Source organism: Pyrus communis, chromosome 8, assembly GCF_963583255.1.
Source record: "Pyrus communis chromosome 8, drPyrComm1.1, whole genome shotgun sequence".
Taxonomy (NCBI): domain Eukaryota; kingdom Viridiplantae; phylum Streptophyta; class Magnoliopsida; order Rosales; family Rosaceae; genus Pyrus; species Pyrus communis.
In genome coordinates this window covers 17,075,978-17,094,731 of record NC_084810.1, presented here as the reverse complement: position 1 = coordinate 17,094,731, position 18,754 = coordinate 17,075,978, and the positions used below count along the sequence as shown (strand labels likewise).

The window sequence follows — 18,754 nt, the reverse complement described above, 5'->3', positions numbered from 1 at the left end:
GAAATGTTGGGCCAAAAGTAAAAAATAATTGAATACTATTGGGCCAGAAATTTAAGTCTGGTTATGGTTTGTTTGTTTTTTATTTTTTATTTTTTTTAAGGGGACGAATAGTGGTAAGTCACGGTTATCCACCTCTTCCAAGAGCCGAGAAGACTCACAAAGACATTTCAACATTCCCCTGGCCACAAGTGTGGCGTCCACACCAATAGTAGATTCAAACCGAAGACCTCCAGTTTTTAGTTTGAAAAAAGCATCGCAATCCGCCATTTACCATTAAACCACTAACTCGTGGTTATAGTTTGTTTTGTGTTTATTTGTTTAAGTTTTTTAACAAAAATAATTTTTGCGCACCTCTTTGTTTTAGGGATTGAATACAATACATATATGTATTTAATACAATTACTTTGTACGTGAGAAAAAAATATAGACGGCGTCACATAAATTTTTTTTTTTCAGTACACATTTTATGTTTGTTTTGTCACTTAATTCTCCTTCTATCTTCCCTTCTATTAAGGGATTTCAAAAATAATCATGTGTCAATCCAGACCGTCTATTATATTTCATAATGAGATTATTCTTGCAAAAAATAAGATAAATTCAAAATCATTTAACCATCGGTGGTTGTCGGCAGCTCCTCTGCCGGCTTCCCCCTCCCTCGAGTGGAGATGTTCGGACCGGCCAGGATACAAAACCAAGCTTACATAAAACTACAACAAATGAGCTAAGTCTATCACTTAATTGAACTGGTTCGTTCTTCCTTTCTTTCACCATGCCAATGGTGATTAAAAACAAATTCAGCACATAATTCTCTAGCAAAATCCTAGTCATAATTCAAACATCTACGTTTTCAATTTCATCTTTTTGATTAGGAATCAAAGAAACATCCACAACAAAATGCAAGAACCGCCTTCAAAAGAAATTCTGACTACTATACCGAGCCTTTAGGTAACTCGGTACCCCTCTCCGACAAAATGACAATGGATGAGAAGCAAACTCATACTTCAAACCAACCAAACTATCTTAAGTGCACACAATCCATTTACAATCATTCAGGCCAACATGGAGAGATCAGCTATGCTTCTCGACCGCTCAAAAGATAAGAACAAAAAAAGTAGAGCCACACATCATAAATCGATAATAATAACCATTCAAATTCACCACTGGTTCTAAATCCACACAATAAAGCAGTGAAGCAACACGTTTAAGACATCATCAACACCAAAGCCTACTCAAGTAACAGTGACTACCCACCACAATTCTCCAAATGAGAGAATTACACTACAGTGCCATAATCCAAACATGCACATTACTTTTGAACAAACGATAAACCTGTTTATCTAACATTTCAGTTCTAGAGATGACAGTGTCGTTGCGCAGACAAGGGTCACTTTGCAAGAACCTGCTGGGCAGCTTGGTTCTCCTGCTGTTGCTGATAGTTCAGTGGCCTCCTGAAGAGCATGATGTGGGGCTCAGGGCGATGAATTGCATAGTGCACCCAACCACGGCTCTGCTGAACCCCAATTGCACGCCATTCATTCTAAATCAAAATGGAAAAGGAAACACTAAAGTGTTAATTAAATTCAGATAACCAAATTTTAACATACACAAAGACGATTCACTAAAGTTATGAAATGCTTCTGATTTTAGAACTTGATTCACTCATATATTTCACCATCTCATTCTTCTTCCCCCTTTACTTTCTATCCTCGGCAACCAAACAACCAATCGAATCCTCACAGAAACAAAGAAGAAAATAGAAAACAATATATATTACTAAACCATCAACATTGCAGAGAGAATCACAAATGAACAACTTGCAAAAGCATTTTAAATATTGGGTTCTAAGTAAAAAGAATTAATTTGGGTTCCATAAATAAAAAAATTAACCAAATTACACCAAACAACGAAATAATGGCCGGTAAGTTCTGGGTTTCATAGATTTTACAATTGGGATTATAAATCTTTCATTTCCACAATCATACATACTAATTGTACCAATTAACTAAACACAAAGAACCCAATGAACATAAAATTACAAAAAAATCCAATGATTAAATAGTGAAAAACCCCAATAAATTACCTCAGAGAGAAGCCGATTCTTTGGGAGCAGTTTAGCCACATCCTGAGGAAGAACCACATGCCTGTACCAACATTGAAAAAAAAAAATAATCAAAATGCAAAAAAAAAAAAAAAAAAAAAAAAAAAACAAAAACAAAAACGAATCAGAAACGAGCATACCTGTACTCGTAGATATCATCGAAGTACTTTTCGGAGTACTGGATCTGACCCATCGTTCAATCCCAAACCACGATTTCAAGCAAAATCTCGAACAGGGTTTTTCAAATTTCTCAGTTTAATCTGCCAAATAAAGCACAACTTTCAAGAAATACAAAGAGATCGGAGTTCTAGAGAGGGAGTAAAATTCAAATTGAAGAGAGAGAGAGAGAGAGAGAGAGAGAGAGAGAGAGAGAGAGAGTGCTTTTACCTCAGAGAGCGTCGGAGACGACAGAAAATGGGAGTGAAAATTTAATAAAGGAGGGATGGGAGGGGGATGGTGGAATGAAAGGGAAGTTTGGGAGGGGTATTTATGTAAATTTGATTTTCTAAAATGTGCTTTTTCTATTTATATTTAATTATTTGGAAAAAAGGGCGATGAAGCACCGGATGTATTGTTTTTGAATTTCAAAATTCTAAAAACTTCGCGCTTTTGATTTGTTTTCGTGATTAGTCTCTCACAACGGTAAACATGTATTTAAAATATCAAGTTAATTGCAATTCTTTTTTCTTTTCCAATTGTACACCAAACCGCAGTTACTCAGTACTATGATCTGGTGGTATTCTTCTTTATTTAGAAGTGAGAGGTCTTAGGTTCGAATCTCGTGGATGGCGAATTCGATACCAAATTAAGCTGCCCATTATATGGCTTAGCCAAACTCCCCCTCCCTTTAGTGTAAAAATATTGATGTATTAAAAAAAAGGGTAAATGACAAAAAACTACCTCAACTATTGGTCTCACGACACTATCATACCTCATCTTTAGAATTTGGTTTAATGTTATACCTTTCGTTAGCTTGGTCGTGAATTTCTCAGTTAAATGTTGACGTGGCTTAATACGAGACCCACTTTCTATTAATAAAATATTAAAAAATAATAATTTACATTTAAAAAAAATTAAAAAAAAAAAAAGAAAAACCCCCAAACACCCATCTTCCCCAAGGACCCTTCCCACCAGAAATCCATCATAGTTTTTAAATTTTTGATCATCTGGGTAGTTTTGAAATCGAACTAAAACCATGAAAGAGTCGGAGAAAAGCTTGAATCCTTAGTTGTGGCACGCCTGCGCCGGCGACATGCTTTACGTGCCTCCGGTGAACTCCGAAGTCTTCTACTTCCCGCAAGGCCACGTCGAGCATGCCTAAACTAGTGGTGGCGTCGATTTCTTCTCCACCTCGCCGAGGATCCCGTTGCTCATTCTCGGCAGGGTGGCCGCAATCAAGTTCATGGCAGACTCGGAAACCAACGAGGTGTTTGCCAAAATTAGGATGAACCCAATTAAGAACAACAAGGCCTTTGCCGCAGATGACGGGGGTACGTAGGCAAATGGGTCAGAAAATCAGGAAAAGTCGGCGTCTTTCGCTAAGACGATGACCCAATCTGACGCCAACAATGGCAGTGGATTCTTTGTCCCAAGGTACTGCGCTGAGACCATTTTTCCAAGGTTGGATTACTCGGCGGACCCACCGGTGCAGACGGTGATCACGAAGGACGTTCACAGCGAGGTGTGGAACTTCATGCACATTTACAGAGGGAGGGACGCCATATCGGGGTGGAGCACATTTGTGAACCAGAAGAAATTGGTGGTTGGAGACTCGATTGTGTTTCTGAGAGCTAAAAATGGCGATCTTTATGTTGGGATTTGGAGGGTGAAAAGGGGAATAGATGACGTGGAGGAAATGAATTGACTTCTGGATGGAACAACAGCCACAACAGCGGCAGTGGCTCTGGAGGTTGTGGGCGGCAGGGAAGGAGGAGGTGGGTCTAGGAAGGGGGGGCGAGATGTTGCGTGGGTGGGGAAGGGGTCGGGGGTTGCAGGGAAGGGGAAGGAAAAGGGATCTGGGTTTTGGATTTGGGTTGCAGGTAAGGGAAGGGGTCGCGAAAGATGGGTATTTGGGTTTTTTTTTTTTTTTTTTTTTTTTTTTTAAGGTAAATTATTATTTTTTAATATTTTATTAACTTTTTAATAGAAAGTGGGCTCCGAGGGTCAACATTTAACTGAGAAATTCACAGCCAAGTTAACAGAAGGTATAACATTGGACCAAATTTAAAATATGAGGTATGACATTGTCAATTTTAAAAGATGAGGTATGATAGTGTCGTGAGACTAATAGTTGAGGTAGTTTTTTGTAATTTACCCAAAAAAATTATACACCAAACCGAAAACAATGAAGACCCACCATCATAAACAAAGCGAAGAGGTCAACTAGCTCTTATTTTAGTGATAATTTTATTCACGTTTGTTATAAAGCCAAAAAAAAAAAAAAAAAAAAAAAAAAAAAAAACACTAAACTGAAGAATGTCAATCATTAGTATATACACACACACACACACACTAAACTGAAATGTTTTATTTTTATTTTTAAAATTGAAGGAGAGAAAAAGAGTGAGAGAGAACATGAGAGTGGGGAGAGAAATAGCTTGGTGGACCTTGGGTTCATTGGTGCTAAATTTACTTGGAGCAAGAAAAATGAGCATGGTGAAATCGTCTGGGAAAGACTTGATAGAGGCCTTTGCAACATAGCTTGGAGACACCTCTTCTCTGAGGCATATGTTAGGCATCTTGCTAAAGTGAAATCTGATCATTGCCCCTTGCTTATTGGCCTTCATTCCAAACATATTCCTAACCCTGATTTGAAAGCTTTCAGATTCCAAGTTATGTGGATGCTTCACCCGGATTTTGAACCTTTTGTTAATGATACTTGGAGTAATGCTCAAGGTAATGCTAGTTGCAAAACTATCATTCTTTCTTCTGAGCTTCAAAGTTGGAACCACAATGTCTTTGGATGTATTTTTAAAAAGAAAAGAAGGCTTTTAGCTCGTATATGCGGAATCCAAAAGGCTCTTTGCATTTGTCATGTGCCGTATCTGTTTGACTTAGAAAAACAGCTCACCAATGAGTATAGTACTATTCTTGAGCAAGAAGAACTCTTTTGGCTTCAAAAATCAAGAAATACTTGGCTTAGGGAGGGAGATAAAAATACCAAGTTCTTCCACCTCTTTACGGTGGTGCGAAGAAGGAAAAATAAACTTGAAGGCCTTAATAATTCTGAAGGAGTTTGGACAGATGATAAAGAGACTTTAAAGTCGATTGTTGTCAATTATTTCAAAGATCTTTTCTCCTTTCGCATAACGACGACAACTATGGAGAATCTGCCTCACCTTTTCCCTTGTCTTATTGGTGAAGATTTACTTGTCCTAAATGGGGCAGTCACTGATGATGAGAATAAAGCTTGTATGTTTGCTATTGGTGGGCTCAAGGCCCCTGGACCTGATGGTATCCCTGCTAGATTCTATCAAAAAATTTGGCATCTTTGTGGCAAGGATGTTTGTGATATGGTTAAGGTTTGTTTCAATTCAACTCAACTCCCTGACAACATTAATAACACCTTCATCTCGTTGATTCCTAAGGTTGATAACCCTACAAGCATGACACAGTTGAGGCCTATTAGTCTGTGTTCTACGCTTTACAAGGTCATCTCTAAAATTTTGGTGGGTAAATTGAGACCGCTTCTCCATAAACTTGTTAGCCCTACTCAAGTGAGCTTCGTCCCGGGTAGGCAAATTATTGATAATGTCATTGTTGCTCAAGAAATCCTCCATAAGTACAGAAACACCAAAGGTAAAAAAGGGTTTATTGCTTGGAAAATTGACCTTTCCAAAGCTTATGATCGTCTTCAGTGGAGTTTTATTAGAGATGTTCTATGGGAGATTGGGCTAAGAGGGAAAATTTTGGAACTTACCATGCAATGCGTTACCACAGTCAATTACCAAGCCATTGTTAATGGTGAGCTCACTGATTCTTTCTCCCCACAATGTGGAATCAGACAGGGAGATCCCCTTTCTCCCTATTTATTTGTGCTTTGCATGGAAAAACTATCTCATATCATTAATGGATGCATCACTACTAAGAAATGGAAGCCAGTTAAGCTATCTAGCAATGGGCCTCCTGTCTCTCATCTCTTTTTTGCGGATGATCTTATTTTGTTTGCGGAAGCCTCCTCAACTCAAGCCAGATTATTGAAGGATTGTCTTGATATTTTTTGTGCCGTGTCTGGTCAGCAGGTGAATTTTGATAAATCATGTATCTACTGCTCTCCTAATATCTCTCGAAGTAAGGCTATTGAAATTGCCAACATCTGTGGTTCTCCTCTCACTTCTGATCTAGGACACTACTTAGGTGTTCCGTTACTGCATTCTAGAGTCAATAAAGAGACGTATGGAAACATTGTGGAAAAAGTTCAACGTCGTCTTTCTGCTTGGAAGAGCAATACTCTCTCTATGGCAGGTAGGCTTGTCTACCTACAATCAGTTGCCTCAGCTATTCCAATCTACTCAATGCAATCTACTCGCCTCCCAGTTTCCATATGTGATAAAATTGATAAGTTGAACAGGAATTTCTTATGGGGTCACACTGAGGATAATTCCAAGGTTCACCTTGTTAAGTGGGAGACAGTATCCACGCCTAAATCTATGGGTGGTTTAGGCTTGAAAGATACCCATGTTATGAACCAAGCCCTCCTTGCTAAAACTGGTTGGAAACTTATGCAAAGAGACCCGGGCCTCTGGGCACAAGTTTTGAAGGGAAAGTATCTCAAACACTACGACATGGTGGGTGCTTGCTCTGCTAAGTTCACTAATTGTTCTCATACTTGGCGTGGAATCCTCTTTGGTGCCCAAATCCTTCCTAATGGTATGAGATGGAGAGTCGGATCTGGAAGCCAAATTCATTTTTGGAAAGACAACTGGCTTGAGAGTGGCGTACTCGAAAATTTTGCTACCATCCCTCTTTCAGCTGACATGCTTGAATGGACTGTTGATGACTTCCTTACTGATGATGGTTGGAATGTAGATTTGTTATACTCTTGCCTTCCCCCTGATATTGTGGAACATATTTTCAGTTTACATGTTGGAATTGCGAATCATAGGGAAGATAAGGTAATTTGGAGCCTCACCAATTCTGGAACCTTCTCCGTGAAAACTGCTTATCTCTCTCTCTTTGGCGATGATGATATCTTTCCTTGGAAATGGAATTTCATTTGGAAACTCAAGCTCCCACCCAAATTAGTGACTTTTCTTTGGACTATTGGTCATGGGAAAATTCTCACCAATGTGCAGAGAGCTAGAAGAGGTTTTACTAATAACCCGTGTTGTCCAATCTGCCCTAATATTGAGGAATCAATGGATCATATTTTCAGGTCTTGTAGGCATTCTCCTTCCTTTTGGAATGGTGTTGGAATCCTCCTGAAGTTGCCCATTCCTTTGCTCTTGATTTCCAGAGTTGGATGGCCATAAACCTTAGGACACACTGTTCTACCATTCATGGTTTACCCTGGAACCTTATCTTTGCTTCAACTCTCTGGTATTGCTGGAAAGGGAGGAACAATCTTGTCTTCAATGATGGCCAACAACCGCCTGTCTCACCCCAGAAGTTCATTTTTCAATTTGCAAGGGATTGGTATGATGCCAACAAGTGTTCTTCTAGTAAGCCTCCTAGACAAATCATCTCAATCCATTGGATCCACCCGCCAATTGGTAGATATAAAATCAATACAGATGGGAGTTGTAATGACCCATTTAGTCACATAAGTGCTGGAGGTTTGATTCGCAATTCTGAAGGGGATTGGATTAAGGGATTTGCTGCTAATTTGGGCAGAGGAACGATCATGGAAGCTGAGCTTTTGGGGTGTTTTCATGGGCCTTTCTATAGCTTGGGACGAGGGATGCAGGGATGTGATCCTCGAATGTGATTCTTGGGATGCTGTTATTTTGATCCAAAAACCTATTCTGGATTCGCACCCGCTCTACAACCTCATTATTGACTGCAAAGAAGCCATCGAAAAAAATTGGAAATGTGAAGTCACTCATATCTATAGAGAAAAGAATGCCTCAGCCGATCACATAGCTGACTTGGGTCATGGGCTATCCCTAGGCCTTCATGTTTTTGTTTCTCCTCCTACCACTGCTAGTAATTTTCTAGTTTCTGATTCTATTGGCAGGGCCCTTCCTAGGGCTGGTTCTTGCCTGACTTTTTTGTTTTGCTTGCCGGGCTTTGCCCTCCGTTGTACCAAAAAAAAGAGAGTGGGGAGAGACGGAGAGAAGTTTAATTTTTTTTTAAATTAGAAATGTTAAAATTACCTGTAGGTGATGGTTAAACAAAAAACAGCATAAATTTGTTTTGTAAAATTACGTTACTGCTCTGAACTTTGTTGTGATAGAAGACTAAATAGTTTTTTCTCCCTCTTTTAATTGACAGAGAGTTTTATTAATATGTAGTTTAGATAGGGAAGTATTATTGGCACTCCAAAAATCTCATTTTACACTCCTCACAAGTGTATTTTTCTTTATAAATATAGAAAGTTTGAAGTGTAGAATGAGAAATTTAGAGTGTCAATAACAATTCCCTCTAGATATTGTAAGATACTAATGATCAATTAGTCTAATAGCATTCAATTTTTGCTTGTTTGGAAAGCAGTTAGGCTCAAATGCCATGGACGACAATTGTTGAACAAAAAACACGACAAGAAATCATGTACGTAAAAAACGAAAGTAGAGACTCCAATTTGGTTATTTCCCACAATTGATTTTTCTTTTTGAGCAGATGAACATAGGCATGAGCAAAATAAGATGATCCCTATATTAATCTTCTTATTTACTAGTTCAGATGCAGGAAGGATCATAATTCAAGTTTCGAACGACAAAAAGGCCGAAGGGACCAAACAAAAAGCATAAGCTACAAAAATGGCCCAGACGCAGAAATAACAGTAACAAAATTTTCTGTAAGAAGCTTCATAAACCTAAGACGACATTCGGTCTCCGAAACTGAAATATCTCAAAAATTCTATGTGCTACCCAAAAGACAAACTGCCGTAAGGTTGAGGTATGTTTCTGCTCTTTCTGTACACCAAGAGACAAGGGAGTCATTTACATTTCGGTAGAAACATAAGATCTAGATGATCCGACATTCAGCGACTTCAATGGGACCTAAGAATTCGGCACTTGGGGACGGGCTTCTGCAGCATGTTAGTCCCTTGGAAGATCATCATTTGGTATCTTTTCCTGTAATCGTGTATCTACAGAACGAAATTATGTAAATAAACAAGCTTAACAAAATTATGCACTAGAAGAAACCATGCAAGAGTTCACACACCTCATTTTCGGTTAACTTCTCAAAACCGAATCTCTTTTTCCATATTGATTCTGCCTCACTAGCGGCTGGCAGCACAAGGCTTTTCACGTTTAGAAATGCAAGAAGCCTCTCAATACATGAAAACAACGTCTGGAAGTAACCCTACAAAACAATAATCAGTTAAGTCAGTAAGAAAGATAAGGCCACAACCCAAAATTCCATCACTGTTTATTCCAAAAGAAAAATGTGGCTATGTGACTATCCACACGCCAGAGTAGTAATAACCTGTCCTTCAAAATCAGCACATGTAGCCACTAAAGGAAGCTCTGCCACTTCGGCTCCATAGATACGAAACATTCCAGCTGACACGACTAATTGGCTGCGTAATAAGAAAAACATGTCAAAACAGATTACCTTAACTGAAATAATATTGCATAATAAGCACTCAGAAACAATCCTTACTTTACTGTAATAATTGCACAGTACATCCCACCAAAATCTTGGGTATGGATGATCCTCCTGCAAATTCAGTTGATATATTCAGTCTAGATTGAACGTAATTACGTAGTAGTTAACACAAGGAGACCAAACAAAAGAGTAATAGTTGAGTAAAGCTCATGAGAAAAGAGAACATTCTGGCTCACCCGTAAAGCATTTCTTTGATGAAGTCCTGGCGTGATGTAGAATCAATTATTGGGGAAAAACGATCCTGGTGCACAGAAATGAAATCGAAAATTTAATATGTTGTTTAATGCCGCCTGGAAAAAGGACAGAAGTTCATCTAATAACACCACAGACACAGGAGGGCCAATAATGCACATTAAGGTAGGTCAGATCATCCACCAACATCACTAAATGCAGCACAACATTTTCCTCATTAACGACACCTCTCAGTTGGGACTATTATAAAAATAACAGATTCTAACAGAGCAACAAATAAGAAGTTTGCTCACATGGAAGATTTCAAGAGACTTGGAAAGCAACTGTACACTTTCATCATCAGTAGACATTTTCCCATTAAGCACCCTCCATTTTATATCAAGATTAGCTCCACTCTCAGGACCTTCCTCATTATGCTTCTTCCTTACAACATTCAGGAGGGAGTCTGGAAGCTTCTGTTCCCCATGAACTACCAACTTCTGCAAAGCTGAATGAACCCTGAGGCAATCTGAGCAACAGAACCACTTGTCTTGTGGTAATTCCTGGAGAACAAATGAAAATTTAATAAAAATAGCAGCAAAAATACAGAGCAAAACAAAAACAAATGCTGATAAAATGATATTCACAATAATAAAAAAGGAAGATGAGCACCTTCAAATCTTCAATTCCTTTATCCTTCAAACAACCTACATGATACTCCTTTTCACACTGGAGTGAGGAAAAGAATAAGCACATCATTTAGAGCATAATGGCTAATCATAAACAATTAAGAAATTGAAAACACTTCAAAGACAGACTCAATATGTTTATAGATTAGGTTAGCAATGAAAGTACCTGATCACACAAAATAACTGTGCCGGGACCAAAATCAGAGCCGCTGAACTCATGGCTACTGCAAACATAAAAAAGCAAGACTATTTATGATAGGAAATAAGTTGATGCACCAAATGTTGGGATTTCCGGCCCACTAAAAATTGTTGCCAGAAGTAAGTGTTCTGTATAACTGCATATATTTTCCTGGTTCATGACAACTGAAACGAGAAATAACCTGCACAGTGCACATCCACCAAGCTTCTCCTCGAAAGTTGTGACAATACGAATGCATCGGTTGGTTATTTGTTCTATGGAATCGACCCCTGCAACCCTTCCAGCTGCAACAGCATTGGCATTATGCTCCACATATTTCTCTCTCTCAAACATAGTCTGGCAATTCTTACAGTACCAAGTATCGCCAGGGACAATTGGTAGAGAAAGGCACTCTGCAATCGACAAAAAATAAATATATAAAACATGCAGTTCATGCACAACAAGCATACTACATACATATCGTCTCTTTCATTTTTTTATTTTTTTTTTGCTTTTACATGTGTAATGCTTACAGAGCTAGCATCTAAACTAGTTAGGAAAAGAAAATGCAACAAACAACTAAAAATGGGACAGATTTGAATGCATGTGATAAGACTATCAATAACCATAACCTATGTTTTTAGAATACAGACTCCTGTAAACATGAGGGATAATTAGTTTTCCAATTCATGAATCCTACTATTCCAAAGAATAAAAATGATACGGCAACCTCAGAAATTTTATTAAATATAAACATTGGAACTGAATAAAGAGAGAAAAATAATAAAAGCATAAAATGAACATGATAATTGGAGATAGATCCTAACAATTAATACTATGCAAGTTATACACATCCCTCTTAACCCTCCATGTGAAGGCAACTAAGACATTGGATTGCGCATGCACTTGCACACTTGCAGAAAGAAGCCCAAATGTTCCCCCTCAGCAAGCACATTGTCAAAGACCCTCCTATTCCTTTCATCTGACAAAATTGCCATCATTGCCAACCCTACGCTTATGAATCTAAATTTTGAAAAGAAAAAATAATTTATTTTCTTCATTTCCTTCTCCTATCCGCTGCCCACTTCCCTCTCTAATCCTAATATTTCAATTTTGCAGGTCACGACATCACCATCACTTGGGTGCTAACTCGATCTAAATATTATTTTTTCTAATTTTGTTTATTTCTGTTTAACTTCAGTGAATCAAAATTTTAAAATATGACGAACTGGCAAACTTAAGATAGTTCACAGAGGGGTTGTAATAAGACAAAAAAAAAATGGTGCAAACAGAAGCAACCCAATATGGAAATACACCCCTGATTTCATGTCCATTTCCGGCCTCTATCTTTTGAAAGAAATAAATATACCAAAAAATATTTCTTAGAATAAAATAAATGAAATGCACCCTCTGTAACTCTTCCCGCGCTTCCATGTCCTTTTTAACAACAGGGGTGTACAGTATTTCATTCCCAATTAAGTATCCATGATCGGTCCCTTTTTAAGGGGGCCTCAACAGTTCTATGGATGCAAATAAAGGATTTTTAACATAATTACTAACATATTACGAAGCAAAAAGTTCCACATAGTATCTGCGAATATGTATTGATGCACCAAAGGTAACTGTGGGACATCACCTTTGTGAAAAGCCCTTGGACAATTCTCACAGCACAAGAGATCTCCTCCAGCTTTGCAGATGGAGCATAGGTCATCATTATGCTTGGCAGACCACTTCCGACGACTAGATAGAGATAATGCCAATTCATGGAGAGATACCCCATTAGATGTGTAAATGTTCAGGTAACTGCCAAACAAATGAATGTCAAAAAATAAATTTAGAAATTATGGATAAAAAAAGTTATTACTGCAAAATTTCCCACAACCTTTCCACCAAAAAAAAAAAAAAAAAAAAAAAACAGGTGGGGAGGCCCATGGAAGTCTAGCAAATCAATCATGTCATGTGCAAGAGCTAGATCAAGCCTAACTCACTGCAAAATTTTAGGACCAATGTGAACAAGTATAATAACCAAAAAATTTAACCAAGGACTTACGGTTTGCGACGTGACTTAAAACCAGCATGCGCTTCAAATGTCGACGCGCTGACCTGCCAATCAGATGTAGGAAAATCATAGATCTGTCAAAAAAACCATAGGTGGTGGTAATTCAGTAGAAAGTAAACATACCTCATTATTGCAGCAACCACAAACAATGCCAGGACCCTTTTTATAACCAACCAACAATTTCTGCCAGAAAAAAAAAATGGCCACTCAGAAAATAACATTTCACTTCAATTAGGCAAAACAACAACTAACCAGATTTAGTGGCAACCTTTCCCTTAGAAAAATAGCCTACTTCTGTGCCATCCGGCAAGACATCTTCCTCAAAAACTAACTTGTGCAACCGAAGATCCCTTTCAAACAAATTTGAGACAAGCGGCAAATTAAGTGCACTGATTATGATAAAGAGAGGCACACAAAATAGCTCAATTGTGAAATAACAGAGCTCGTCAAGAAAAAAGAATTAAATATGAGACAGATACAAAACTCGAGAGAGAGAGAGAGAGAGAGAGAGAGAGAGAGAGAGAGAGGTTGAATACTTTTTGGTTACTCTTCCCTGACTCTTACTTTCTGACGACTGACGCTCTGGCACGTTATGAGGATGCTTTTGAACTTTAACTGGCTTTGATGAGCTACACATTGGCACAGTATGAGGATGCTTTGGTACTGTAACTTGATATGGTGAGCTACACTTTGACAAGGTATCAGGACTATTTGGTACTGTAACCAGCTTTCGTGATCTAAAATGGTAAACACATGCACATCCTCAATTAGAAATCAAAACATTTAAAATAAAGGATCATTATGACTCTCTTGTACTCATATGCGATAGGAGAGTAAAAATCCTGAATTACGTATAACACGTAAAAGTATATACATACGTAAAACTGAAAGTATAGCTAGATTCACCCATCTGCATATATATAAGCTGCTAAGAAATGAAAAATGTTCACAACTCAACTACGCAATCAAATGTGAGCTGTAAAAAATGTAACTATTCCAACAACACAGGGCCCCTAGTCCAAGCACATGTTTTCATAAGGCTCATATGTTCAATGAATTTAAACCAATAAATATCACTATATACAGAAGCTTATCTTGATTGAATACCCCTTGATTTGTAAAAAGAATTAAAATCCCTCAATATCCCAATTGAATACACCCTGTAATTCCCTAATCATAAGATGTAGCTTCCTCTCTGTCAAAGTTACATTAAACCCACCCCATATTAGTCTTCTTAAACATGTTGCATACGCCCAGAGGAGGATGAAAGATTTTTCAGATAAACAGATGGAACCAAAAATCAAAAGTAGGGAAGATAAAGTTTACTCGTCACTCTGGTTAGCAGCTACAGCAAGCCTAGCTCCAGACTCTTTTAACTCCATGCATGAGCTACAAAGTATCACTGCTGACCTTGTACCGTCTTTGTCAATAGATTCTACATTCATCGTATAAGAAAAGAGTTATGCATATGCATATTACTCATCAAGGGGAATTGCAATTAATTTATGCGGACATAAAGGCTACCTTTGCAATTGAGACAGATCGTACATTTGCTTATAGATGAGCAACCAATGACAAGTCGGACAGCTTCTTCCAAAGTTTCCAATGGAGAATTTTCGCATACAGTCATGACATCCCGAAGGGTCTTCCCATTCTCAAGATATATATACTCCGGAGGACGTTTGTTTGAACTACCCGCATGCAGCTCAAACACAGGAGGTGTAATAACCTAATGAAATTCAATATAACAATCTATCAACCCTTTATATCAATGGACATTACAAGACATGATACAAAAGAAATATCGTTAAACAATACTCACTTCAGTTCCTTTGCAAGAATCACAGTGACACAATATAGAAGAGCCCATAATCACTCCCCTAAGCCCAGTTTCTCCAGATTCTCTTATCTGACAACAAGAAATATGAAACACAAAATAAGTACTCCACCCTAAACCACAAATCAGCAATCATATGCACACTGAAAAACAGCAGCACCAATCGAAATAATACCTTTGATCGTCTAAGGTATTTGACTGGCTGCCCCTCGAGAATACCGGTATCAAGAAGTTCTTTCAGTTTACTGAGCTTCCTCACCATCTTCGGCATTTTCGTATCAAGTTTCATTGGAGTAACAAAAGGGCTTTTCTGAATCTCCGAATCTATCTCTTGGGTATAACCTTCTGCAGGTAAATTCTGCATTTTTTCTGCCTCAAGTTTCAATGCTGACCGAGTGAACCTTCTCACAGGCTTCTCAATCACCTCATCTTCCACCTTAACGCTGGCGTTCTCAATCAAAACAGGGACTTCTTCGTCCACCAAAGGCTTTTTGGGTTCATTATCTCCAATGCAACCGGTCTGGGGCTCCTCATCTACTGCCATCTCCAACACACAGTGCTTCAACTCGTCTTCCCCAACCCTCTCGCTCAGCACAAACTCACCCACATGGGATTTCGGCTCGTCTTCGCTCGTGAGGTCCACCACATCGCTTTTTGCATCCTCTTCGCTCATAGCCTCCTCCAAATCCTCCTTAACCTTCACAATCTCCCCCTCCCCCATCTCCCCACCCCCCAATTTCTCATCACCATCACCACCGTTGCGCTCCTCCGTCTTCAACCTCTTACAGCCATCGTTCTGGGCCCTACGAGTCCGCCCTAAAGAGCCAGACACTTCGGCCTGCGCCTTCAACGCAAACACGAACTCGCGTTTCAGGCCCGTCCGGACATTAGACATCACCACAAACTCCTCCGAATCCGTACCCTTCGCCATGCACGGCCTCAGATCGATTCAAAACCGTAGAAATTTCCCAAATCCCTGGTTCAGATTTGGATTCAAAGAATTTCAAACCCAAAACCGAGCCTAAAGGTGAAACCTTTGTTTAATATATATGTCTCTGTGTGTGTGAATCGAAATTTAACAAAATATAAACCCTTGAATAAAGTTGGGATTTTGTGAGAGGGGAAAAAATTAGGGTTTCAGAAAGAGTCCGAGAGATTGGTTTGTAATTGGGAGGAAATAGGAAACGTCGGGTTGTTTTTTGGCTTTTTTTTTTTTTTTTTTTTGAGGAAGAGTGGATGGCCACCACCCGCAAGTATGAAAGAGGGAGGGAGACGGGGGAAAACGAAGAGTCCACCTGTAAATTTCTTCAGGGACGAAACTACCCCTGACACCACGATGCTGTTGGATCTTGTCTTTTATGGGAATTTTGGGATTGTGGTCCTCTACTTCGTATTATATTCATTTCCATCCCCATTCTTTCAGGCTAGGCTGCCACCAATTTCTCTTTAAAATATGGGATATATTACAAATTTGCAATTTACACCCTTAGGTTTGGAATCTATTGTAATCCCATACAAGGTTTTTAAAACATTTTAATCTCATACATTTACTATTATTTCATTTCAATTTCATACAACCTTAATCTATTTAATTGGCCGTCAAATGATGACATGGCAAATGTAAGGCCCACATATCTTTGATGACGTGGCAAAAAATAAATCAAATATTAAAGAATCATTTTAGAGAGGGAAACAGAGATTTTATGCAAATTTTTTTTTGAATTTGAAAAAAAATAAGATGGTGAGGGTGAACCGCAGATAATTTTTAGGCATAGGCAGCGGGAAAAACTGAAGGAGGTGTGCAATGGCTAAGAGCATCTCCAGTGAATGGCTTTATATGGAGCTGGAAAAGTGGTGGATATAGCTCATTTTAGAGTTCCGAGGAATCTTTAGGGTTTTATAAAGAATCTCTCCCAATGAGAGACTATTACCTTTTGGGCTCTATATGGAGCTATATATTTCTTTATGTAGTAATTAGATTACGCGATAAATTTTTGTCTTAATTTTTCTTAAATTGATTTTTGGATAGGTTATCTTAAATTTTTTTAAGAACTTTTCAACCTAAAAAAATTCAAATTATGACAAAGTTAGATTTCATCACTTATGCACCATTGGATTAGGTTCTTTTATCTCAATCTCATCCGTTAGTTTGTTCTATAAAATCAGACAAGATAAAACTTCACTTCATGACAACCATTGGATTGAATTATTTTATATCAATCTTATCTGTTGGTTTATTTCTTTGATTGGCACATTCTGCGAAATCAAACAAAATAAGATTTTATTTCATAATGACCATTAGATTGGATAAATCTTATCTAAATCTCATCCATTGGTTTATTTATTTGATTGGCACATTCTTAGAAATTAAACAAGATAAGATTTCATTTCATCACAACCATTAGATTGGATTTATCTTATTTCAATCTCATATGTTGGTTTATTTATCTGATTGACACATTTTCCGAAATTAAACAAGATAAGATTTCATCATTCACTCTTATAAATGATGTCACACTAATTTCATGGTACATAAGCTTCTAATCCCTTTACTCTAAAAAAGCTCCTAACCACCAAATTATAATGATAACTCCTTGTCTGATGAGGATAATACTACCTTTGCAATGGCAGGGGCTATCTATCAGCACTTCCAGAGACGTTTAGAGGCTGCTCAAGTGCAAAATGAGCCGAAACACGGTGGCACCTCGTCATGCCGACAAAGAGTTAATCAAGATCGGGAAGAGAGCCATGTTCGACTTATGTATGATTACTTCTCTAACCCTCCATTGTACCCACCACACTTCTTTCGAGCCAGGTTTTGCATGAGGCGTGAGTTGTTCGATAGGATCATGGAAAGAGTCGTCAAGTTTGACAATTTATTTCACTCAAAGACGTGACGCAACCAGAAAGCATAGATTCTTACCATCTATCAAGATAACAGTAGCATTCTGAATGCTTGCATACGGAGCAGTGACCAATGCCGTTGACGACTATTTAAAGGTGTCAGAGACAACAACTTTAGAGTCTTGCAAGAAGTTTTGTTGTGTCATCAATGACGTCTAAGGACCAAAATATCTTCGTAAACTGACAAAAGGTAACTTGCACAGACTTTTGAGAAAAGCTAAGGAATGAGGGTTTCCTGGTATGTTTGGGAACCTAGTTTGCATGCACTGGGATTGGAACAAATGTCCAGTGGCATACCGTGGTTCTTATACTGGATACAAATGACACCCAACCATTGTCCTCAATGTTGTTGCATCATATGATACATGGATCTGACATGCATTCTTTAAACCTTCAGGTTCGTGTAATGATCTTAATATACTTTACAGATCACCTCTTTTTAATGATGTTTATGATGGACGTGCTCTACTTGTTTGATATTCCCTTAATGGTATCGAACACAAGGATATTATCTTGCAGATGGTATATATCCAAAGTGGTCGACTATTGTCCAAACAATGACAGATACTCAAACAAGGGATAAAAAATTATTCTGCAGTATGCATAAGGCATATAGAAAGGATGTCGAAAGATATTTTGGTATACTTCAAGCAAGGTTTAGAATTGTTGAGGACCCAAGCCGACAATGGTATCAAGAAGATATGGCGAAGGCTATGAAGGCTTGCAGAATTCTTCACAATATGATTGTGGAAGACAGCCGTCAAGTAGAAGGGGAAGACTATGAAGATGATCCTTCGCAATATCATGTGAAGGAAGCCCCCAATGAAGTTGATCGAGATCCAATGTTTAAAATATCGGTATCGGTGGAAATATCGATAGATATATCGATTGCCTTTGATGGAAATAATAGAAATTTGCTCAAAAACATGGAAATTTAAAATTATTTTTTAGGGAATGTCATATGAAGCCACAACACACTTATGAATCAATAATTAATGATTAGATACTGTGTAAACAATAAGTATGTGATATGTGAGAAGGAAAA

The 18,754-nt window shown here is 38.2% G+C and overlaps 2 protein-coding genes across 3 annotated transcripts; both read right to left on the bottom strand.

The window, feature by feature from the left end:
- Positions 1-1,124: 1,124 nt before the first annotated feature.
- LOC137742082 (cyclin-dependent kinases regulatory subunit 1) lies at positions 1,125-2,539 on the bottom strand. Its single transcript, XM_068481828.1, has 4 exons — positions 2,486-2,539; positions 2,239-2,358; positions 2,081-2,141; positions 1,125-1,537 (listed from the first exon to the last, which is right to left on the bottom strand). The coding sequence occupies exons 2-4, from the start codon at positions 2,289-2,291 to the stop codon at positions 1,385-1,387; spliced, it is 267 nt and encodes an 88-aa protein (XP_068337929.1). The 5' UTR covers positions 2,292-2,358; positions 2,486-2,539; the 3' UTR covers positions 1,125-1,384.
- A 6,349-nt stretch (positions 2,540-8,888) lies between these two features.
- LOC137742260 (uncharacterized) lies at positions 8,889-16,019 on the bottom strand. 2 transcript variants are annotated; one of them, XM_068482078.1, is made up of 18 exons: positions 14,981-16,019; positions 14,791-14,877; positions 14,493-14,697; positions 14,295-14,403; positions 13,505-13,705; positions 13,237-13,318; positions 13,092-13,151; positions 12,960-13,012; positions 12,546-12,712; positions 11,112-11,322; positions 10,898-10,955; positions 10,715-10,771; positions 10,357-10,605; positions 10,048-10,112; positions 9,866-9,922; positions 9,689-9,782; positions 9,425-9,565; positions 8,889-9,347 (listed from the first exon to the last, which is right to left on the bottom strand). In XM_068482078.1, exons 1-18 carry the CDS (start codon positions 15,734-15,736, stop codon positions 9,249-9,251), a joined length of 2,751 nt encoding a protein of 916 aa, XP_068338179.1. In that variant the 5' UTR covers positions 15,737-16,019; the 3' UTR covers positions 8,889-9,248. The 2 variants fall into 2 exon arrangements, 1 of the variants encoding a protein (XP_068338179.1); XR_011069378.1 differs by lacking the exons at positions 8,889-9,347; positions 9,425-9,565 and having other exon boundaries at positions 9,707-9,782; positions 10,048-10,161.
- Between the last annotated feature and the right edge of the window lie 2,735 nt (positions 16,020-18,754).

Bases quoted from the DNA above. Each gene is read 5' to 3' on its own strand.
- LOC137742082 (XM_068481828.1), bottom strand. From the start codon at position 2,291: ATGGGTCAGATCCAGTACTCCGAAAAGTACTTCGATGATATCTACGAG. The intron at 2,142-2,238 runs GTATGCTCGTTT...ATGTTGGTACAG, and splicing joins GATGATATCTACGAGTACAG to GCATGTGGTTCTTCCTCAGG. The intron at 1,538-2,080 runs GTAATTTATTGG...ATTTTGATTTAG, and splicing joins AGAATCGGCTTCTCTCTGAG to AATGAATGGCGTGCAATTGG.
- LOC137742260 (XM_068482078.1), bottom strand. From the start codon at position 15,736: ATGGCGAAGGGTACGGATTCGGAGGAGTTTGTGGTGATGTCTAATGTC. The intron at 11,323-12,545 runs GTGATGTCCCAC...TGTCGATTGCAG, and splicing joins TCCAAGGGCTTTTCACAAAG to AGTGCCTTTCTCTACCAATT. The intron at 10,113-10,356 runs GTGAGCAAACTT...TCTGTGCACCAG, and splicing joins AGTCTCTTGAAATCTTCCAT to GATCGTTTTTCCCCAATAAT.